This window comes from Leptonotus elevatus, chromosome 9 (assembly GCF_054856555.1).
Source record: "Leptonotus elevatus isolate MCC_2025b chromosome 9, RoL_Lele_1.0, whole genome shotgun sequence".
Classification (NCBI taxonomy): domain Eukaryota; kingdom Metazoa; phylum Chordata; class Actinopteri; order Syngnathiformes; family Syngnathidae; genus Leptonotus; species Leptonotus elevatus.
Window position 1 is genome coordinate 16371980 of NC_141247.1, and position 23704 is coordinate 16395683.

Genomic DNA, 23704 nt, shown 5'->3' on the forward strand with positions numbered 1-23704 from the left:
AAGTCATATAAAGTGGAAGACACATCTGGTGATTAATGTGGGCACGGTTTCTATGAGACCGACACCACTGTTTGAGGGAATATGGTAGTCGGCACGCACGCAGTCTATTAAGTGTATAGAGTGCCGATGAACAGTGGGCAATGCTGTATAAGCAGCTCGGAAGCAGCTAATTTAGGCACAATCATGGGGCTGTTGGTGACTGTCAACGCGTCCCCCTCGATTTATGCCCTAGTCTAGAAAGCATTTTGTGTCTGCATCACCACATTGCGCAAAAGAAAATCTGCCAACAGAAAATGATTTATAAATTATGCATATGAGATTACATAAGAAGAAAAAAGTACGCAGGCAAAAGTGGTCTAAAGCAAACAACTAATTGTGATTGTAAACACGATTATGCAACATTACACTACTCAAATGTGCGCCATAATTACCATAGCGACACTTACCATGAGGACTGCTATTTTTCTCTATAATGGTGTCTTCAATGGTTTGTATTTTATGTTGAGGGTCTTGGCAACACTATATGTTGTAGGGGGCAAGATATGTTCCTAAATAATTAGACGAGTGGCTATAGTAGCTTACAGCTACTTTGGGTGCATTGATTTAAAAATTCAAAAACACGTATATGCTTCTGTTTTGTCTCTTGAGGCATATGTTGTGATGATGAAAGTAAAATATTTACATAATGATAGCGGTTGACTGTGGAAAATAACACAGTCGTTGGTCCCTAGGTGGAGATGATCACGGGAGTTGCAGTCATTTGCGGTGAGATGAGATTTGTTGGAATTCATGTGATAAATAAGAATCAACTGGATTAGTTAAAGAACACATCTAAATGGCACCTTGATAAGACTGGCTTGTCCTATTAATAAAGTCCAGGAAGTCACAGACCTAAACTCATTTACTCATAACATTTATAAAAAAACCATGGTCCCTAAAATGTATTTATAGTTTTTTTTTCTTCAATGTACTTTTTACGCTAGAGCACACAGAAGGTTTTGATGCAGCTTCTGACCTGATGAGGTCGCTTAAAGCAATGGTAGCTATTTCAAAAACTGCAGGTGGCAGCAGAGTATAAGAGCTCAGCCAGGGCCATATTGCAAAAGCTCTTTTCCCCAGTGTTTTCAACACATTTGGGAATAATGATGAAATTTATCTATATTCTAATGCTAATTGCTGCAAAAGCGGAAACAGATGCAAATATACTTTTTTTTTCCTGATGAAAGAAGATACTCTAATCTTTCTTTTGGTAGGTTCCATGTTTTATAGCAATAGAACACAACATTCTGTGGGCCTTGCAAAATCAGTCAAAATCAAGTAAAATAGCCGGCAGCGAAGGGGGTTGCTTCACTGAAAATGGCTGGGAGTGAATGAGTTAACATGACGAGTACAATACCATTTAAAGAACCAAATGCTAAATATAGCATTTAGATCAAGTAATTAATATGCTAAACCAATTAAAAAGGAATTTAACTGTTAAATCGCTAGCTGCAATTAAATTTGTTATAAATAGTTCCTGGTGAGATGTATTATTTGAGCAAAATTGTAGTGTCCTAGGTTTTTAATTTTGAAGAACTGGTTACCCTACTTGGCATCTTAAGCTGAATCATTGCGTATTAATGAATTTGTAGGCAGGACTAATGCTAAGTGGTCCTATTATTTGTTTGGGGACCATTTGGAACACCTGAAAAGGTCTCAACATCATCTACAGTAAAGTCCACGGATTGCTTTTGTGTGGTTCTGCTGACAGACGGGACCTCAATTGCACTTTGGCTAATGCAAAAGTACAACTAAAGCAATTTTTGGGGAGGGTTCACAAGGTTAAATACAGCTACCCCGAAACATAATGGAAAAATCAGATCTGTGACATTTGCATAATCCTGCTCAAACAAACACACTCACCTGCAGTTGCAAAATAAAAAGAACAACTTGATGGAGGTGAATATGAGGGATTGAAGAAAAGGTCAGACGTGTGGTTAAAGTATAAAAGCGAAAGATTTGTCCCTTGTGATAACCTCCCGGCGCTGCCAAAGTGATTTGTGGCCACAAATTTCCCACCGGTCGTGTTTATGACAAGTTGTGTGGCCCCGGATTGCCTCCTGTGGAAAGAAGCGGAATAAGCGGCACACTCAGAAGTAAGTAAAAGTCGCACCGACAGTCCGTGCCACTTCGGCTTGTCAACAACACGTGCACTTGCGGCCTTTTTGACGGAGATCAGAAGCGCTGCTTGTTTTCCAACCTGTGCCACCTAAAGGTCGAGCAAACTACCAACTGGGACCTTCGTTCAAGCCAATTCTTTCAATAATTCATGCAATGCTTTGCTTCCTTGAACCCGCCCAGTGCACACTACATCTTCATTTTACTCAACCATTGAGGGATTATATTCCAACTGTCCCGTCGCACCAGTGATCTCACCCCACAGTGACACCGCTATAGCTCATTTGAATTTTTACAAACTCGAACGCGCCTGGTCTTTAAGCAGAAAATGTGTTTATTAGCCATCTGTTTCATACGCCGCGAGCCAGGATATGTGGTGTGGAAAAATCGTGGAGGATTGACATGCTGTCTCACAGATTGCTACATTGAGAGGGTATATTCAAATATTGCATAGTGTTGACTCTGGCAGGATTTTTTTTTACCTTTTAAAAAGTGACATTTTTCTTCATTTTTTTTAGTTTCAGCCATTTTGTCTATGTACAAGGGTAAAAAAATAAATAAGGTGATTTTTTCAGTATAAGGAGTTCTAATACAGATAGAAGCTTTTTGTTTATATTTCTGTTTTACTTCTTTTTCACATGGATTTAATTTATTTTGCAGATTAAAGAAAAACTTTGAGAGTTTTGGCGATTAACAAAGATGGCTGACCAAGAAGCATGCTCCAGGATTAAACAGCGGTCAGTTATCAAGTTTCTGGTTGCTGAAGGGTGCAAACCGGTTGAAATTCATAGGAGAATGTCAACTGTGTATGTATGGTGCCACATGTTTCATCTGAAAAAATGGAATGAAGTCAAAAGTGCTATGAGCGACCACAGATTGGAAAAATGTGTGACAGACTACGTAATTTTTTTTTTTTAAAAAGTAAGCTTCTATCTGTATAGTCCCAATACCGAAAAATTCACCTTATTTATTTAATGACCCTCGTACAAAAAAATAAATAAATGCCTCCCAGAACTCATGCACAATTTTTAAACGTATTGGTATAATGTAGGCCAAATATAAAAATAGCTTTTTTTTACTTGAACATGCACAAATCACTACTCTGTGGCATTATGGGGAAATATATATTTTTTAGCATTTAGCTACAATTAAACTATTAGCAAATTTTGGAAATTGGCCCTAATAATTATGTAAAACTTGGACGTGCGTAGTGACGTAGAATGGCGGTTGGCTCTCTCCTCTCGCCTACAAAGAAAGCAAGGTAAGTCTCAACAGCTTTCCTAAAGGGACAATCAAAACTCTTGAATGTGTCTAATGAATGACTAGAGCACTGTGTGGGGGAGGGTGTCTCCCAATAGCATGTTGTGTCTTTAGGAACGCAACGAGGCTAAACTTGCCTGCAACGTAAATAACAATGGCGGCATACGTCCAAATAAAGTTTCTACAAAATGCATTAAACTGGAAATGATTTTTGAAAAGTGAATCTCATAGTTATGTTAGTAACAACCAAATAAATTACCTAGAGCAAACTTGTCATTACAGTTGGGGATCCTTTTAAGTCTTAACATACAGGACTGCACTTTCACTAATCTTTAATAGGACTTTTTATCATGACTAGGTCCATGAAAACATTTTTTTCTTTTAATCTGGTACCACGTGAAAAATAACAATGAATGAAAATCAACTAAGTGCCAAAAAAACCCATCTCAGGATCTGATCAAATACTTGTTTAAATGTATTTTAATTAAAATAGTTTAATTTCTAAGTTGAGAAAAAAATGTGGAATTATATAAAAAAAATTTAAATGGTTAAATCCTACCAAAATACAAATATTTCGTCGCCGCTATGTAAACATTTTTACGTCCTTTTTTGGGATGTCTGTATCCAGTTTCTGGCTCTGTATGTTTTATCCCGAAAACGTCAAAATAAAAAAAAACTGGGGGAAAAAGGACATACGGTACGGTTTTTCACATAGCAGTGACAATTTGCTTTGTATATATTATTACATTTCATTTCAGTTCATTTTATTTTGGAAAAATATCTACGAAATATTTTTTTTGTAAACTTTTGTCATTGGTGACTGACATCTTAACGTTAAAATACTGCGTTTATGTGTGACAGAATCATCTCCAACGCAATCAGTTCTATCATGGTAATGTGTCATATTGTGAACAAATTAGCCATCTTTTAAATGTGCGGCTCAGCATAGAACGGGTCATGAAGTGGATCCACAAAACCCCCAAATCATCATTCTAATCTGTGTGAGTAGCTCAAACTTGCTACTTTGCAAACTCACTCTGGTTCTTTTGGAATTGTTAGAAAGTCACTCAATTAACAAGAAAGACTGTTCGCTCATCCCAGCCCATCTGCTGTGCTTTGATAACTCATTAATGGGAAAAATCCTCATCCCCCAATGCTCCTGGTCAGGATTACACATGCAGACCCCGCCACTGCATTTTGCTCGCCTCCTGAATATGGCAGCCACATTAAATGAACAAATTCAGACTCGTGTGTGCGTGCGCGCGCTGAAATCAAATATTTCTCCGGCCGCACAGCGAGGGATGAAAGGAGCATGAGACAGAAGAAAAATGAAGTTAATGGATTCTATTATCGGTTACGTTGGCTTTTGTGAGGACTGCAATGTCAACGCTGCAATGACTCATGTCACGTCAGGAGTGAGTTTGGGGGACTGTCAGACTGAATTGTCCGTGTTTTGTCCCAGCAGTACAAATTTAGCATTCACATTTTTTGTTTTCGCCTTTGCAGAAGAATTGAAATTTTGTATGAATCCTGGTAAGTTGAGCCATTTGGTTGGCAGTCTGTCCATCAGTGCTTGGCTTGACGCCAGTAAGAGATGATTTTAACACCAGCTATGCACCAAAAAATGCACAAAATATTTTATTAAACAAGAAGAATGGAAGCAGAGATCGGTTAGTGAGGCTTTCACTCGTGTCCATAGCATTGCCTTAGTAAAATTGAGCAAACGGCAACTGCTCCAGGGCAGTCACAATTATGTGCAAACCCTTTGTATTGTCGACGCTAAATGACCGCAGAATGTAGCGTGCCATAACTGATTGTCAGAAGAAAACACATTTGATTTTCTTTTTACATAAAAAATGATCTCCAATTTTTTTATTTTATTTTTCTTTGACCTACCAAATTTTACTTTATTGGTCTTTTCTCTTTTTTAACCCTTTAATAAAAATACATAAAAATGAATGGGATTTAAACTTTGTTTACATTCATTTTATTATGCATGCATTTTATTTCATTGTTTAAATTTGTATTGAATACAATAGAAAATAAATATAGATATACCCAAGTGACAAACAAGTATTTTAATGCTTTATATAATTGAAATTCTATTTTAGGGTTTGGGCTAACCCTAACCCTAAATCTTATCTTTAGAAAGAAAATAATAAAATATAGAAAAAAATCCAAGCCAGGATTTTTCTTCTTCCACTTGTATTCACTTTAAATGTACTAAACAGCCAACAATATCTCAATGCAAAATTACTTTCATGCGATAAGTACCAATACCTTTAGTACATTTGATACATAAAATTTCCCTTAAAAAAACAAGGAAAGATCATTATAAAAAAATTAAAAAAAGGCTATCTTTATTCTTCTAATTTCTAATTTCAAGTTTCTGATCATAAAACCAAACTGGTACCACAGGTCTATTATTATTATTATTATTTTTTTTTTACATGAATACATTACCTTACAAGTGGCATTCTGCCCCAACTTCCAGACATTTTCGCCACACTGTAACCCCGTGGCCCGCTCACGTCTCCTCCCGCCTTATTCATAGCAGGGAAGTTTAAATCAGTAATAAAATATTCATATGCAGCTATTTGCTTGAGAGAATAATTTATTTTCTTGGGTGGATGCCTCTTTTAGAGATGTGCAACACGGGAAGCCTTGAGGGAGCAGAGTGTTGTGTGCAGTTACACTTTGATGGTGGGGAGGGGGTTTGGGGGAGGCGGGGGGGATGAAAAGTTGGTCTCAGATGGGGATCAGAGTGAAGGGAGGAGAAGGATTCAGACAAGACGACCTTGGCGTTCTTAATGGGGAGTGAAGACAGCATGGGAGAATGCCTTGTGGACGACATTGCTTCCTTTCTGACAATTTTTGGATGCTGCCACTGAGGAGATGAAATATATGTTTAATCTCTTCATCAGCCAAGGGGATAATTATTGTTTTTTTTTTGTTTGTTTTGTTTGTTAACCTTACTGGAAAAACATGCCCAGTAAAATATATGTTTTGCCTCTTCACTGCTTATTATTGTCTCATGTTGTAAAGAGGGACATTGATTTTTGTTTTCATTATTATTATTATTATTATTATTATTATTGTTGTTTTATTATTGTGAGTGGCCACTGCAAAAACCTGAATTTTCCCCATTATGGGAAGAATGAAAGCGTACTATTTTCTCACAAATAGTGTCCGGTGGGCGTAGATTTACAGAAATGCAGCCCGGAATGAGCCATTTCTGGAATAATATTAGACATAACACATTGCAACTGATGTAAAGTGAAACAGAATTTTAAAACAAAATAAAAAGGACCAAGCGTAAAATCGCAAACAACATTGTGAAGTGACTGCATCAGCCTACTGGCACGCCATCTTCAAATAACATACATGCGCTCATACTCTTCAATTAATCTCAGAGACTGTTTATGTGCTAAGGTAGTCCCTGCTGTTCTCAGCAACATAAGTCTTTAATGTCTGTGAGTACTGTTATGACAATTACTACCAGATTTCTTTTTTTCACAGTCTGCGCTCACTTTACTGCTTTGAATTTATGGAAATGTTTGGTTTTGAAGTTTTGTAGCGTTGGTTGGAAGGTGTGAGTTTGTACATGCACACAAAGCTTGAGCAGGTATAGTCATGTGGCTGGAAAATAGTACATTTGGAACATTATTTTTGCAGCATTTCCAACAAAAATCTCAAACGAAGGGATTAGTTCATATGCAAACAGCCTGCAGTAAGTATCTTAAGACTGATTCAATAATTATGAAATAATGAAACAAAATTGTGATACATGAATGCAAAGTAATACCAATAATTAACTTTATGACATTTTTTACTCACCATAAAGAGCATGCGGAAGTTGGCAAGGTCACCGAAGAAGTCCTCCACGCTGAGAACTTGCGGGTCGAAGGCGAAGTAGCTGCCGGTGTTCTCGTAGAGCTTCTCCATGTTCTTGTGCATGATGGACAGCTTCTCGTACTGCTCCCGCGCATGCTTGCAGAAGCCGTGAAGCGGATACGGTTAAGGAAAAAAGGGAATTATGTGGATTTGATAGGTTATGTTTCAATACAGTGGATCAACCTTCTTAGAAAGAAATACCTTATGGAACATCAAACTGTCACACATAAAATAAAACTATGTAGGGGGAAGTACACCGATCAAATATTACCATTTTTAACACATTATTTTAATGTAAATACTCAAACTATAATACACACATAAAAAATATTTCTATCACAAAACAGTACATGCCAGCTAACCTGTTGGCGGGCAAACCAGCTAGCAAGAAAAGCTAATGTTGCAGTTGACACTCAGATATGGTCGACCTTTGAGAACGAATCCCTTTTAGAACACCAAACTGTCTCCCTCATAAAAAAACAATGTAAAAGTAAGTAAACCAATTAAATATATTACCATAGTTTATACCACCATTAACACATTATAAATCATAACACACAAATAAAAATCCTTTCTATTGCAGAACAGCACATGACAGCTAACCAGTTAGCGGCTAACTAGCTAGCATGAAAAGCTAATGTTGCAGTTGACACATTCCCTTATAAGTAGGAAAAGTCGAACTTCTCAAGTTATTTAAATGACTATTGGCAACTATCAAGACACTGAAAAATTTGCGATTGCTGTACAAAAGTATTTTCTGCTTTAAATGCATCTTCTTCAAAGTAAATTCAGTCGCTAAAAACAAATAAGGCCAAGTTGGATGTGATGATGGCGATGGCTAACATGATCTAGTCAGGTCATGTTTTCCACAACAAAGTTTCTTGACTTCTACATTTTTGGATACTCCCAAATGACGGTAGCTACCATTAATGTGAGGTAGCACCTACGTCAAGGTCAACAGAGACGATCAGTCAGGGACACTCAAACATGTCATAACAATAACCCCTCCATCACACTTTGGAGTCAATGGCATAGCGAGCTAATAGCCGCAGCGCTGCGCCAATGGAAAAGGTGTTTTGCAGTCAGCGGCGCGACACACATGGCTGCGGCAGGAGCTGATTGGAGTCATTGTTCTATTGTTTCTCCCAACAACAGTGGGGTCAGGTTGTTTTGAACCTGGCCGCTCACGCCGCACTGTGTAATTTACTGAACAGGCGCGCCACTTTTCTGCCGGTGAATGGCTATTGACAGCCAACATCAGTTAAGCATTATCGCAGCAGCCACCTGACCTCGGTGAGACTCGAGCGCGGACACTCGGGAGACTCAAAGGGAATGGCCACAAACAATACAGTAAAGGCTCAAAGATCATCAATATAATCAGCAACAACTGTAGATTTGATGCAAGTACTGATCTGATACAAATCTGTCTGTGTTATTACTTAGCTAATGCTAAATGCCATCTTGGTGGACAGGTTTAACAGCTGTAAATAAGCCTTGGTTGAATTATTAGTATAGTTTAGCTAATGTGGATTGCGTTGGTTCAGACTGGCAACTGCATTAGGCTAGTAGGACTACATTTCCCATGATTCTTAGGCACAATAGCACAAAGTAGTTTCAGATCCGGCATGACAAAAACACGCCTACTAGTGATTAGATGCGGATAAGAATAAAAATGCAAAATGGTTTATTGTATGAATCGCTATGACAACCGTATGATTGACATACACATGGCCCAATCAATTGGCCTGCTGACTGGACAAAAAAAAGAAAAAGTGACACCGGAATGGAACCTGCCAAAATTGGGACAAAGCCCTAAGAGCTGGCAAAATCCGCCAAGACTTGGGAGACTAGGCTCAAAAACAAGACTGTCCTGGGTTTAACCGAGACGTCTGCTCACCGTAGTTGAAACACATCCGCTAACAGATTTTAAATCCATACATACAAATTCATTGGAAATACTCCAAATTCTATTTTGTATCAAAACATCCATCTTTTGGTTTTGTAAAGCGCTTTTTGTCATTAGGGTTCAGAGATGAGTTGGAGTCTATCCCATTGACTTGGTACCAGAGATTGGGTATGCACACATAGACATCAACAATTAAAATTAAAACTTCCACCCTGCTGCCCATTCGTTATTCTATTACAGAAAGAGAATGTTTTATTATTATTTGTGAATGCCAACACCAACCGACTATTTCTGAAAGGTGCTTCACATCTGTATTGCATGGCAACTTGTCAAGTGCTATTGCATCCCGGGACAATTGGGATGCACTTGAGGGCTATTATCCTGAGCACTGTACGTCACTGACGGTGTAGTGGTGATCTTGCCTGACTTCCATGAAGATTGGCTTCATTTTGCATTCAGTGTGACTCTGAGGGTCCTATTTTCGTGCCCGGCGCATGTCTGGCGTAAAATGCAGTATAACTGTGTGCATGGGTGGAGTTTTCTTCCTTTTGGTAGTTTCCCAGAAAGTACTGTGAAAATGTTTCATTTACTCAGTCGCGGGAGTGAACACAACTGACTTGTCTACAAAAAGACGGTCTTTGGTTTTAAAGGTTGTCTGCCTTGTGACTGGCAACCAATCCAGAGTCAGTTGTGATAGACGCCAGGATCAGTGAGATAGAAAATGGATAGACTGGATGGATAACGCCGAAGTTGTACGTTGCCAGCCATGAGAGCTGTTTATGCAGGACATTATATATTCACATGATGGCTGACCTTCCACCTTATGCATTCAAACTTGTGAATATGCACTATAAAATATGTTCATCATCAGCATATGGTTTTTTGACTTTTGGCCACAAAGGTTTGACTTGTTATTGTGATTTTCAGAAGTGGCAAATCCAGGTACAGAAAGTAAAAACCCTGTCATAGTTTGGCTTTAGCACCTTGGCCTAGCTAGCGAGCTAACTAGGAGCTCGCTAGCTAGCACCTGGGGCTAAAGCCAAACTTTAGCAGGGTTTTTACTTCCTGGACCTGGATTTACCACATCTGGTGATTTTGAAGTTTCGTTGAAGTAACTGTTCAGGAATGAAGTCCTTTTCTTTTTGAAAGAACTGACATAAATCAAGTATACCTGTGTTGTATCTGTGCACTTATCTGATTCCATTACTATATGCTAGCTTTGTTTTCATGTAAAAAAAGGGAGTGCGAGTTGTCTGGATTAGACCTTGTGACGCATCCTAGCACAGGATGGTACATTCCAGGTGACTGGAAAGCACTCCTGCTTCTCCGGACATGATTTATCATCCTTGCTTCTATCAGGCACTTTTATTTCTTTCTTGGTTCACCTCCCTTAACCTTCACTTGAAAACTCTCAAGAAGAAGCAAACAGACAGTGAAGTGCAGATGATGGTTGTAAAATGTACACAATGCCAGATATCTTCTGGATTTTCTCATGCATTCCATCACACAAATGTAAAAACAAGTGAAATGTATGCATTATCGAGTGCCACTGACTCACAATATATGTTCAGGTCACAAACACAGCAACAACATTGAGGCAGTGGTTCGTTTGTGGCCGTTGGCTCTTTATGTTTCTTCTCCTTCTCGGAATGTTGACTACACACCCTACCCTCACACCATAAACACACACATGCCTGTGCACACACACGGTGGTATTTGTCCCGTGGGGGTCCGACTGGACTGAGGCAGTCTCGGCTTCTTGTATTTCCACACCAAAGATATGTCATAGCGATGAGGCCCGGCACACATACACACAAACACACACACAAATATACTGTATGACTGAGCCATCATTTCTTATGTAACTTTACATAAATGTATGCATATTAAATTTGTACTAGCCATATTATGTATTAGGAATAGGTCGATTATTAGTGCCGATATTTGTCAAAATGCCAAATATCGGCATCCGGCTTTTTACGAATCTGAAGGCCTATAAAGCTGGTATCTCACTGAGTGGTGAATGTTTGCAAACGTAGCGAATTTTAGGGGTTTCATCAGGTTTTTCAAGATGTTTACTTTTCGCAAATTTTTTTTCGAATATATTTTGAAACCTTTTACGAACCCTGACAACAATCCTAAATCAGCTGCAGTGAGATACAGGGAACTTTTTAATTATGAATTAATTTCCACCTTATAAAAACAAATTATGCTGACACAAGGAAGTCCCTACACTTTTTATTTTTTAACATAAAAAAAAAAATAACATTAAGAAATTATGTTGACATTTTGGAAAACTTTATTTACAGACTACAAACTTTAGATAACTATTTACTGGCTTAGTTTTTAATTTAGTTTAACACATGTTGATGATTCTGGAAGCTTCCTGCAATTTTTGTGAGAATAAAAAAAAAAAAGAAGCTATCAATTATATATATATATAGGAAAATCTATATCTGCTTGAAATTTCTGTTATCGGTCTCATTGACTATTAACAATTGGTATCGGTATCTACCTTGAAAAAAAACCCATATCAGTCTATCACTATTATGTATATTTGTGATAGCCAGTCCAAGCCTCACCAATGTATTGAATCAATCAATGGACTTTTCACGCATGTCCACATTTCTGTTCTCGTACGATTAAATGGAATGTTGACGTGCCACAGAGGTTACTATCAACTAAGCAGTGATTAAGGCCGATCACGACATCAAAAATGCATCCAAGTCCGACTTAGTTTTTTAATTTCACATTCCTAGGTCATTGGTAACGACCACATCTGAGGAACCAACTCACCGGATTGTGTTACCTATATGAATTAGCGAGTTTTTACAAGTGCAAGGCCAGAAGCTTCCTAAATAAATCTCCTTCAACCCACTTCTATTAATGTTTATTTAATGCTTTTCCTGTGCCGGCTGGACCCTCCATCCATCGCCCCGCGCTAAGCCTGCTTAGAGCATGGCTGCTCCCTTTAGCCTCACGCCGACTGCCAAACAGCCCCTGTGGGCCAAATTACACCGAGGCTGCCCACTGACGGAGCACAGCCGAGCGACACAGGTGCATGTGAAACGGATGAACGGATGCGGGGAGACGAGCGGAAGGATGAGAAATTCCAGGTGACTCAAGCGGTAGTGGTGATTCAGGATAAAGGAGGACAAAGGGAGCCGTTTCATTAATACTGTGCTGTTAGCCTCACATTGATGCAGATGGCTTTTGCCATGTGCTCGTGTGTGTGGTCATACAAGGAGAGCGAGGTCTGCAGGGCAGGCAGGAAAGAGGCTGACAGCGTCCAGCGTCGGGAGCACGCCGTCGACACTGGGGCTGTCACAGGGAATTAGGCAAACGGCCACATTCCGGAATTTGGGATGTGATCTGGTGCTGAAGTGAACGGAAAGAGGATGGCGGTGTCCCCAATGCTACACGCACTCAAATTCCTGTTTAAAGGCTACAAAGCCTAGTTTGTGTATGCAAATAGCAGTGACAGGGAGCGTGACAGTACATATCCACAAATGTATTTTCTTAATCACAGTGCAGGATTTTTGTGTAGGATTAAATGCTATGCACTTTAACAAAGACTGTATTAACATGTCTATTTGTGGTGTGTGTGTGTTTTTAATTAATCATGTAAAATAAAAAATAATGTTATTTTAATTCATTATCAATACAAATAAATTAGGGATGCTTGATTCTATGTTTTTGTTTTCTCAAGTCAAGTACCAAAGTCAAGTACTTTTACTAGTACCAATTTTTTTTTTTTTTACTAATATTTTTTTATATCAACCAGTTTATGGTGGAACATGGGGGAATGCTGAAAAACTGAAACTTGGATAGATAAATAAATAAATAAATAATAAAAATCATAATAATTCATTATCAATACAAATAAGTTAGGGATGTTTGATTGCAGTTATTTTTAAGTACCATAATGAGTACTATTACTACAAAATGAGTACAAAATGGGCAATCATGAGTTAACTATGGAAATCATGTGATTAACTATGATTACAAATTTGAATCGGCTGACAGCCTTCACATATACTGTATATGTATAGGGATGTTCGATGCAATTCTTTTTCAGACCGATACCAGTACTCATTACCAAGTACTGACACTACTAGTCATTTTGATTGATAAAATTCCCCCCTAAAAAAAGACAGATACTATAAAAGAATGACAATAATGTAAAATAATAATAATGCTGCGTAGTTATGACAATTTATTCTGATTTAGGGAGAGAAACAAGCAATTTCGGCATGTTGTGGACGTGTAACTTGAAGTGCTAGGCACTGTCCATGATTTTTGTAATTTAAGGCAAGGCAGCTGTATTTATATACCACATATCATACACAAAGTTCCTCAATGTGATCCACATAATAAAAAAATAAAAAACACAACATTTAATAAGATTAATTTACAACATTTGGTTGAAAAACATTCATTGGAATGTCACAACCTTAATATAATACACAACGTTGTCACTACTATTTACTAATTCATTTTAATTGTTTTTATTTTGCTTGGAATGTTGAAAATGTGCTCTATTAAATTCATATGCTAATACATTGCTTTGTATCTGAGCTACAAGTTATTACCCTCAACTCTGAATATGAACATTCAAGTTGGTTTGATATTGCGATACAATAATTCAAATCAGGCTTGTAAACCGTAGATCATTGCATCTGTAAAAAACCCAAATGCCTCAGTGAGACAATACTGAGCGAATTGCTGGAGTTTGTCCAAAGTCATCACGGCAACTTGGATGACAATCAACTAGCGAGAAGCTCCAGTTTGACCATCCATCTGCACACAATACACACAGTGTTGGATTACAGAGGGTGCCAACGGGGTGATTGTGATTAGTTGAAGCCACCCTCTTCATGAGATGTAATTAATGAAGAGCATCAGCGTGCTTTATGCTTCACTCCCTCAAATGCTCAATCATACTGTTTCCTTACGGTAATGTATTCCGACTCTGGCCACATTTCCAGTTATATTGTTGAAGGGATGTTTTCGTGCTGGAAAAGTGGCAGAAATCAATGAATGTGATATTAAATAGTCACAATTTGAGATATTTTTAGCTTTTGGAAATCACTACGATCCACTCAAGAAAATATTTCCAAAATCAAAAACTATCCTGGTAACGTCCACCACAATCTCGAGAGGAGCAGTTTCCAAACTGAAGCAGCTCTCAGCATATAGAGAACAATAACTATTGACAAGGCCTGCAACCCTATTGGGCGAGGGTGTTGAAACGAGGGAGGGTTGTGACACCCACACCTCTTTATGACAATATTTAAGTTTCAGAAGCAAAAACGTTTTTCTGCTGTCGGTGTCAAGGTCTGATTTGTGAACATATCACATTAATGATAAGGATCCTCAGTACACACTGTTTTAAACGTTTTCATCTTGCTACCGATTACTCTTGCTTTGGTTGTGAACGAGGAGAACTGCTCAGGGCAGGGGCGGATCTATCCTAGTGGGATGCAGGGCTGTGGGCCACTCCAAAATCATGACAATCCCAAACTGTTTGCCTTATCACCTTTAACAGGAGTTTAAAAAAAATCCCCAAAACAAAGACATATAAAATAACTATAATACATACTTGAATGATTGATTGACTAGCATGTTTAATTTCACTCCCAGCCATTTTCACTGAAGCAACCCCCTTCGCTCCCGGCTGTTTTACTGGATTTGACTGAGTTTGCAAGGCCCACAGAATATTGTGTTCTATTGCTATAAAAACGTGGAACCTACCAAAGGAAAGATTTAGAGTCTCTTCTTTCATCAGGAAAAAAATTATAATATTTCAATCTGTTTCCATTTTGCAGCATTTAGCGTTAGAATATAGCTAACTTTCATCATAATTCACAAATCTGCTTAAAACACTGGGGAAAAGAGCTTGTTGCAACATGGCCTTGGTTGATCTCTTATACTCTGATGCCACCTGCTGCTTTGTAATAACTACAGTTGCTTCAACCATTCTCTTCAGTTCAGAGGCTGCATCAAAGTCTTCTGTATGCTCTAGCATAAATAAACATAAAAAAAAAGTATAAATATGTCTTTGGGAGCATGGACATATTTAAAACAGAACATATTTATACGTTTTGGGGAGCAAATAAGTTAATTCAGTCGAACAATATCAAAGTAGCCCTTGCATGGTTCGATTTTTGTGGCTCTTGAAATAAAAACGTTTGGACCTGTTCTAGATCATTCTAGTGTTCAAGTTCAAGTATACATTATGTGTCTGAATTATTATGAGAACGAGTATGAATAAGTCTGGAGATTTGTTAAAATCAAATGAAAATCTGGTCAGGGTTTGAATACTGATACATACTGATACTTTCACACTGATAGTCAAGTATGTCTTCAACACATTCATATTCAATTCACTTAAGGGGGCACTTTTTCCAAAGACGAGACCTTTATTGACTTTTACTGTTATCGTTTGTTTCTTTCTGCAACCAAAAGGCTGAGAGCCGGTTTCAGAGTGCGCTCGACAATGTATTCCGCCACCTGAAATATTCATTCCTATTGAGAGGAAGGTCGCTTCTGATTTAACATTCAAAGCTCCTCACTACACCAACTGGCCGCCGCCGCCGCTGGAACAATTCAATAACGACTACATGTGATAAGGGGAGAGGGAGTATATCAATTAGATATGAGGGGATTAGAACCTTGGGGAATGACCTGTTGAGTAGTGAATTGAGAATGGAGAAAATCAACCTACGATCGACACACACGCATTTACGTGAAAATGCTAACCTTTCATGCTTGTTTTCGTCCATCTCATGCATGGACGCCCGCGTCGTGTCCACATAGCGGCGCATACATGACAGTGTCAATATGTGCGTTAACAACGTTTAGACTTGTCAAATCTTAAAAAGGTCAAGTCTCCTGCTGCCGCCAGCATTGATTTAATCGGTAGACATTAATCGCGAACCCTCAAAGTGACAAGCACTCGGTCGCCATGCGTGCCATTTAATACGTACGCCGGCTAATCTCGTAAATAACATCACGCCACTGAAAGGGTAGTGGTATTCACGTGTTAGTCACGATAAGACACGTCACAATTGATTGATCATAACTTGCAACACAAAAAAAAACGTCTTCTTCCTAAAACGAGCATGAATATTTTATATGATCATTTTGATTAACTTAAAGCGACATATGACCTTAAAATAACAAAGTCACTTGGATGGTACAACACTTCGTAATAAGGAGAACGGTGGCTCTGTCGTTGCTATGGCAACAACAGCTAACCTACATTCTTGGTCTATAATATAATTTTTATACCACACCCCTTTTCTTTTGCTGCTGCGTCTTAATATGTTCACAAATTAAAGCGTCAGTCCTTCAAATAGTGGCCTCCGCTCTAATAGCCGTGCTTTTATAAACTGCTAGTATCTGTCTATGAACACATATTTGTTCATTTGTGTCATTGTTGTTTTGTTAACTGAAATAGGCAATTAGTTAAAATCAACGAATGATTAAAAACCATAATATAAAATGGACCCTTCAAGAGCAACAGCAATAAGAATACACACTCTATGTAACAGCAATAAATACTACTAAACAATGCTATGTAACTATGCTATGCTATGTTTCCAACAAATAGAAATACCACAACATTAAATTGCTAGTCCCCGCCACCCTTGTGAGGAATAAGCGGTTAAAAAAAATAGATGGATACATTGCTTAAAAAAAAGAAAAGATAAGCCAAGCATGATATTGGACCATGGTTTACACATTATACTGTCCGTTTTGTGCGGCACATCTTGGTGTCTTGACATTACACTAGCTTACATTTGTCATATTCATCAGGTCTCTGTGATGATTTAAATATTTGAGCCTGGCTGAACCTGCGGGCTGAGATAGCGCCCCCTGGTGGCCCATCAGGAATTATCCCGGATGACCCAATCCCTGGCCTGACTACTACTACTATTATCACTATCACTACCACTACTACACAGTAAATTCTGGAGAGTAAATTTGACTCTAATTAGAATAAAATTTAAATTTATTTAGAGTGGGACCAAAAAGACAAATTTTTAGAGTAGGCTAATATTTACGCTTGGGAGAGAGTAGAATAAAGAATTGAAAAAAAGTCACTCAAGGGTTGAGGAACAAACTCATTCACCTTGGGAGATTGCCACACTACCACCTGAGCTGTGCCCCTCCTACTGTTTGCTTATCTCCAAGAGGAAAAAAAAAAGTTTTTGGTCTTGGTGTTAGGAAGATTCCAGCTGACACGAGCGATAAACTAATACAAAGCAGGAAGTAGATCGGAAGTCGCCCAAGCTGAAAGTTGTGAGTTTGTTCCTCAAGCCTTGAGTGACTTTTTGTTTTTTCAACTCTTCATTTTACTCTCTTCCAAGTGTAAATATTACTCTAAAACGGAGTATATTTATATATAAATAGAGTCAAATTTACTCTTTAGAATTTACTGTGTACAATTACACAGTCTGGGTTTTAATGGGTTACCTAAATGTATCCGCAATAATCAACCAAAAAAATCTGAACAAAACATTTAAATATATTGTAAAAAATCTTCTCGTGTATACATTTTTTTTTACTTAAGGTTAACATTTTGTTATCGAAGCAACCCAGCAAACAACATCTTTACTCTGTCAAATCAAATATATAGGGTTTATATTTTCAGTTTCTTTTATTGAGTGCTTTTCGCTGGGTTTAAAGTCTATAAAGCAATACGTCGTGATCCGATTTCCTTCATAATCAATGGCGGCCAATGTTTTCTCTTCACGGAGCCGCGGGAGAGGTGATAGAAGAGAGATGGCAAACTAAAGTGAGGCGGACGCAGAGAATATAGAAAGTCTATTGATCACATTCCGGAGTAGGACCAGTGGCCCAGCAGTGCGGCGCCATTCAATAGTCTTATCATTACCACAGCATAAACTCATTGAGCAGGTCAGCCTGCACTATTTGTCCCTCGCTCGTTTGTGAGCGCGTGCGCACGTATGTGTATAGGCCGAGTAGGAAAGAAAAAAAAGAAAAAGAAAAGTAGATGATACGATTCGATTCCTGAAGCTAATGAATCCCATTATGAGACCACTTGCAGGACATTTCTTGTTCCAGCTTAATGAAGTGTCCTAAGAGTAAACTGAGAAGTTAAGACGAGAATGCAACGCACTTTATATAAGCGTGGCAACACAACATTGATAACATTATCAATAGACACAGTGGCCTGTGAAATGAGCTGGTGGGCGTTTCTAAATAGACTTTGGCCTATTAAGTGTAAAAAAAAGTGCAGCCTCAGGAAAAAAGCTGATGTTGTTTTATATCCATGGAGCTCAATGAACGATGGACTGGGCATGCACTTCGCTCTCATAATTGGCCGAAAGAGAGAAACGCATCATGGGGAAATTCAAACAATAAGTGATGATGGCTAAGTAATTAGACTTAATGTACAGAGGGGATAACCTCCTCCTTTATTAGATTACACTGATGTTGGCGCCTGACAAAGATTAAGCACAAGAGGCGGAGACGAGTGGGGAAAGGAATATTGGAGCCGTCTCCATTGGCAACACGCGGGCACGGAGGCTATTTTTAGCCAATTAATTTAAGGCTCTAAATAATTAACCGATAATTATCTCGCAATCAGCAGTGAGATAATGCGATCATCCTGGGATTTCTCTTTCTCTTTTGTTTGTTTTTTGTTTAGCGGCGTGTCGCAGCTGAACATGGATGGACAGGGGGCGCTGTCACAAAATCATCTGGCTGAGATAAAAGTGAGACGTACACTCGCAGGAAGTGGATGAGCGCCTAATGAGTGACAGGAAAACTGCCAATTGGGATGTGAAAAGATGCACGTGCACGGCAGCTGTCTTCATGCTGACACGCACACACTCCCAACTAATACATATGTAAATATAGATATTATACTTGGAAATGATTGAGCTACCATCGTCAAGAAAGCCCCATGATAGCACGCAGTGAGTGTCTCTCCTCCAACGTCAAACTCCACTCGAATGAAGAGCAACGAGGTCTTAGATAAGATACACTACGCCTCTGGATATGAGTCTTTGGGGTATGCTGTGCAACCACTCAACGAGAATTCATAAAAATGTAATAAAAAAATACAACAAAAAAATAAGCACTTTTTTTTTCAACTCTAGCTGAAAATGATACCATTTTTTTTTTTGATAAATTAGGAATGTGGGGAAATACCATAAGGACAAGGACACAAGGGCTCTATTTTTTTTGTGCCCACTGCAAATCTAGTGTGAGGCGCAGAGATGGGCTGGATTGGGTTTTGGTATTTTGCAGACACATGCGGGTTTTAAAATAGGGCATATTGCCGCATTGGCCGACAATCAAAGATGCTCCTCTAATTCCTTTTAACTCATTCAGTCCCAGCCATTTTCACTGAAGCAACCCCCTTCGCTCCCGGCTGGTTTACTGGATTTTGTCTGTTTTGTAAGGCCTACAGGATATTGTGTAATATTACTATAAAAACATGGAGACTACCAAAAAATAGATTAAAGTCTTTGATTTGTATCTGTTTCCATTTTGCAGCAATTAGCATTAGAATATAGCTAAGTTTCATCATTATTCACAAACCTGTTGAAAACACAAGGGAACAGAGCTTGTTGCAACATGGCCCTGGTTTATCTCTTATACTTTGCTGCCACCATTTTTTTTGTAATAACTACCATTGATTTAAGCGATCTCTTTAGCTCAGAAGAACAAATAAATACGCTTTTTTGGAAGTGAATGACAAAGTATTAAAAAACATATTTATACGTTTTGGGTTCGAATGAGTTAAACAGTAGATAGAGTTGCACACATAAGGCTGGAGTGAATTGGTCCAAACAAGATAAGGATTGTTTGGCTTTGGTAACCTACTGGTAACCTACTATTGCTCCAAATTCCTCACCATCACTTCCTTGCTTTTCCTATTGATGCTGTTCAAACATTTTTATAAAATTTGGTCCTTGGCAGAGGAGCGTTCTCAACTGAGTCTATTATAGTTTTTGGGATGAAAACATTCCTAAACTCCCAGGAATGCTGTTTCTCTTTCGCTGACTTGCCTGCTTCCTTCCTTCCTTGATCTGTATCATATTTCAGTGCCGCTCTCACAATGGCTTCCTCACTCCTCCTACTATTATTGACCCGTGTTCCACGGTTGTGACACGCGTCATTTGTTATAACTGTAACCATTTGTCAAAAGAAGCAAGCCAAACTGTCAATCGAGCTGTCTTTCATTCCCACCGCTTCCTTTTAACTTTCATCTCTGCATGTTGTTACGTGACTGTCAAGTGGTGCGAACGTCTCGAACTCAATCAACTCCTAGCTTCTTTCTGTGCTTAAAAAAAAAACTTGACACAAGTCCATACATAGTCACAAAAGACACAACTTAAAAGAAGATTCTTGAATAAGCGCAGATGCAATTATCTTGACAATGCGTTTCGCTTGGTGCGAGCGAAGGTTCACAGGTCTACCTAGCCTACCCACTGAGCAACCTTTTATAAAATCAATGCCACCACTAAACACAACTCCCCCCTGTGGAGCGGCGCCTTGTTACAGCCTCCTTCCCCTTCCACACGAGGAGGGAAAACACAGACATAGCCGTGAATTAGAGCCTCCCCAGATGCCCACCTCTCTCATCCGCCCGGGCCTGCCTTCTCTCATGAAGAAGAGACAGCAGTACTGTCAGTGATATAAAAGAAAGAAAAAAAAAACAAAGCAATTCCACATTTAAACTTTGCTTTCTCCTACCAATTACAGTCACATTCCCCTGGACAGAAACATGGCACTGTGCGGGAAAATCATTGTTATTTGCTTGATGGGTCAATGTCTGTCATGCCAATGTGTTTTGCTCGCTTTTCGTATAGGCCAAAACAGCATCTTTACAGTGTGACTGGACCACTGGGCAACATTATTCCAGCTAAACAACATTGACTCTTTTTCCCTTAGTCACAGCACGGAACGTGCAGGGATCAATGCATTTTCCCTCCATCTGTGTATTTATGAATTTGGCAATTTGTTACTCTACTTTGCATTACATTGAAAGGGTGATCATTAATTCATGTTCTTAACTGGACAGTATGCAGGCCAACTTAAGTGGATGCCGGTCGGTATTGGAATGGACGGGGATACTGAAAAGGAAAATGATCTATAATGGCCATTAAAATGCAAATGTATACATCTCGTGGAGGTGCGATTGTGAACTAACGACTATCAGGGTGAAACAAACGTGGATCAAACCACACGTCGATAGCATGCAATAAAAGAAAAGGTATGTATGTAGCCAATTATTCTTAAATGACATTCACATACATTCTGTAAAATAACACTTTTGTCTGCATTAAAATGCATTCACCAACTGCAAGGTACTATTTAACCAATCAGAAAATAGAAAATAGCCACCAGATGCGTATTCTGATGATTCTTCTCCTAAGTATTGCAAGTGATGTATGCCTACTATACATACTTACACCTCAAAACTATTGGGTTTAATATTATTTCAACATAGTGGGATGTATGCTCAGAGACAGTGAAATAATCCCTGAAAGGATTCCACTCCATAATAAAGGCACTCTTATACAAAGTTCCTAATGTATTTTGATATTGATTATCAATTAGTTTAGACAGATGTGATAAACGTAATAGAGTAATTAGGTAAGAATGCCAAGGGCAATATCCTGCTTGGCAAATAGCGAGCCCACATTAAGCTTTAGTGAGAAACCATTAAATAGGGCCAATCTCATTTCGATATTCACAATTTCCTGGCTCCTCACTTTTTTGTTTACATTATAGCAGTTCCCATCAGAGTGCTAGGGATGTAACGATATCCAAACATCACTATATGATATTATCACGATATGGGGTTCATAATATATATATATATATATATATATATATATATATATATATATATATATATATATATATATATATATATATAAAAAATAAACTAATTTTTCCTAAATATATCAGGGAGAAATATTAAAACAGTGGTTGAAAGTAAAAATTTTGCCTTAACATTTACCAATAATAGAGTAATAAGTGAGGTAAAATCGGAATAGGACTCGATTAGCAGATGCTTCATTCTATTCCAATTCAAACAGTAAGTCTTCTTTTGTAAATGAGTTTCTTTGGAAGTCATTCTTATTATTTATGGAGAACGAAAACAGTTATATTTCATCCTTGTTTTGTGGAATAACTTAAATGTATCTGTTATCTATTTTTGACACAATTGTCAAATTATGCTCTTTTGTTTTATTGTCATTTTAAATGTTTGAAATGAAGTTGAGAAAAAAAACAATACGATAATTATCACTTGTGGGGAGGTCGGTAATGTAAAAAAAAAAGCCACAATATTGTAAAAAAAAAAAGAGTTCATACAAAAAAAGGACAATATTGTACTTTTGTACATAATAGCAATGCATATAAACCACCTACAATCTCTAATACACTCAATATTGAGGCACTTATTTGCTAATGCACGCACACATTTAGTTCCTCCACATATTGACTCGGTTAACATGTATATTATGTTCTCCTTCATCTGACCATTAGCATGGATTTTAAACATAGAAGGGCCAAAACATGCCTTGTGAAAATTAAACTACAATAAAAAAAGTAGCCACCAGATGGTGCTAGAACTGCACAAATGGAAATCAATCTGACTTTTTCAACAGATGTGCTGCTTTCAATAACGTGACATGACGATGACGATATTGTGGCAGTTTTATTATCGCAATATCACAATATTGCCGTCATCGTTACATCGCTACAGGGTATCAAAGGATACATCAGCAGTCTCTTGGTTTTAGCTAACGTTTTGGAACCCAGCTGAGCCACACCTTAATTTGGTGGTGCTTCAGATATCAGATATTCAGCAGAAAAAGATCATACAAGATAATAGTTGCTGGAACTTACAAGACAACCATTCATAACATTCATAAGCCTTCCGTTAACCCTTAATTCGAGTACATTTATTGTAAGAAATTCAATCAGTAAAATGACAAATTTAAATAAAATCCTTAGAGAAGCTGTTTAAAGGTTTGCAATTTTTTTCTGTTTGAGGCCCGGAAAGGAACTGACCCTTGAAGTAAAATATCACCACCTCATTGAGTTGCGCGTCATTCAAAATCAATTGCTATTCAATTGCAAACGTAAAAACTGTTTGCACAGCCACTCTCCATTATATGAAAACAATAAATGTATTATTAACTCGTGGGTGGGCTTGAAGTGAATACAAAGAAAAGAGTATTGTTAGAATTAAAAGGCTTAACAACAAAGACACAATAAAGTGCTGTGAATCAGAGAAACATGAACCATTGTGTATATCTGCTGGCTCGTAATATCGCCACCCTTTGGAATCCTGAAGAAGAGTTACAGAGTGTCTGTAGGGCTTAGTCATTGTGAGGGAGCAGGACGGAGATAAGAGGCTGGATGGCCGTGATGAGCGAGTGACGACAAGGAATCGTGGTAATAGATGGGTGAGCGGCGACCGGCGACCGG

The 23704-nt window shown here is 38.2% G+C and overlaps 1 protein-coding gene across 3 annotated transcripts in view; it reads right to left on the reverse strand.

The window, feature by feature from the left end:
• diaph2 (diaphanous-related formin 2) overlaps nucleotides 1-23704 on the reverse strand; it is a 386239-nt gene that overhangs the window by 84756 nt on the left and 277779 nt on the right. For all 3 annotated transcript variants that reach the window (XM_086084214.1, XM_086084213.1, XM_086084212.1), the window contains one exon: nucleotides 7255-7419. In XM_086084214.1, coding sequence (XP_085940340.1) covers nucleotides 7255-7419 — 165 coding nt within the window. The remainder of the gene's footprint in view (nucleotides 1-7254; nucleotides 7420-23704) is intronic.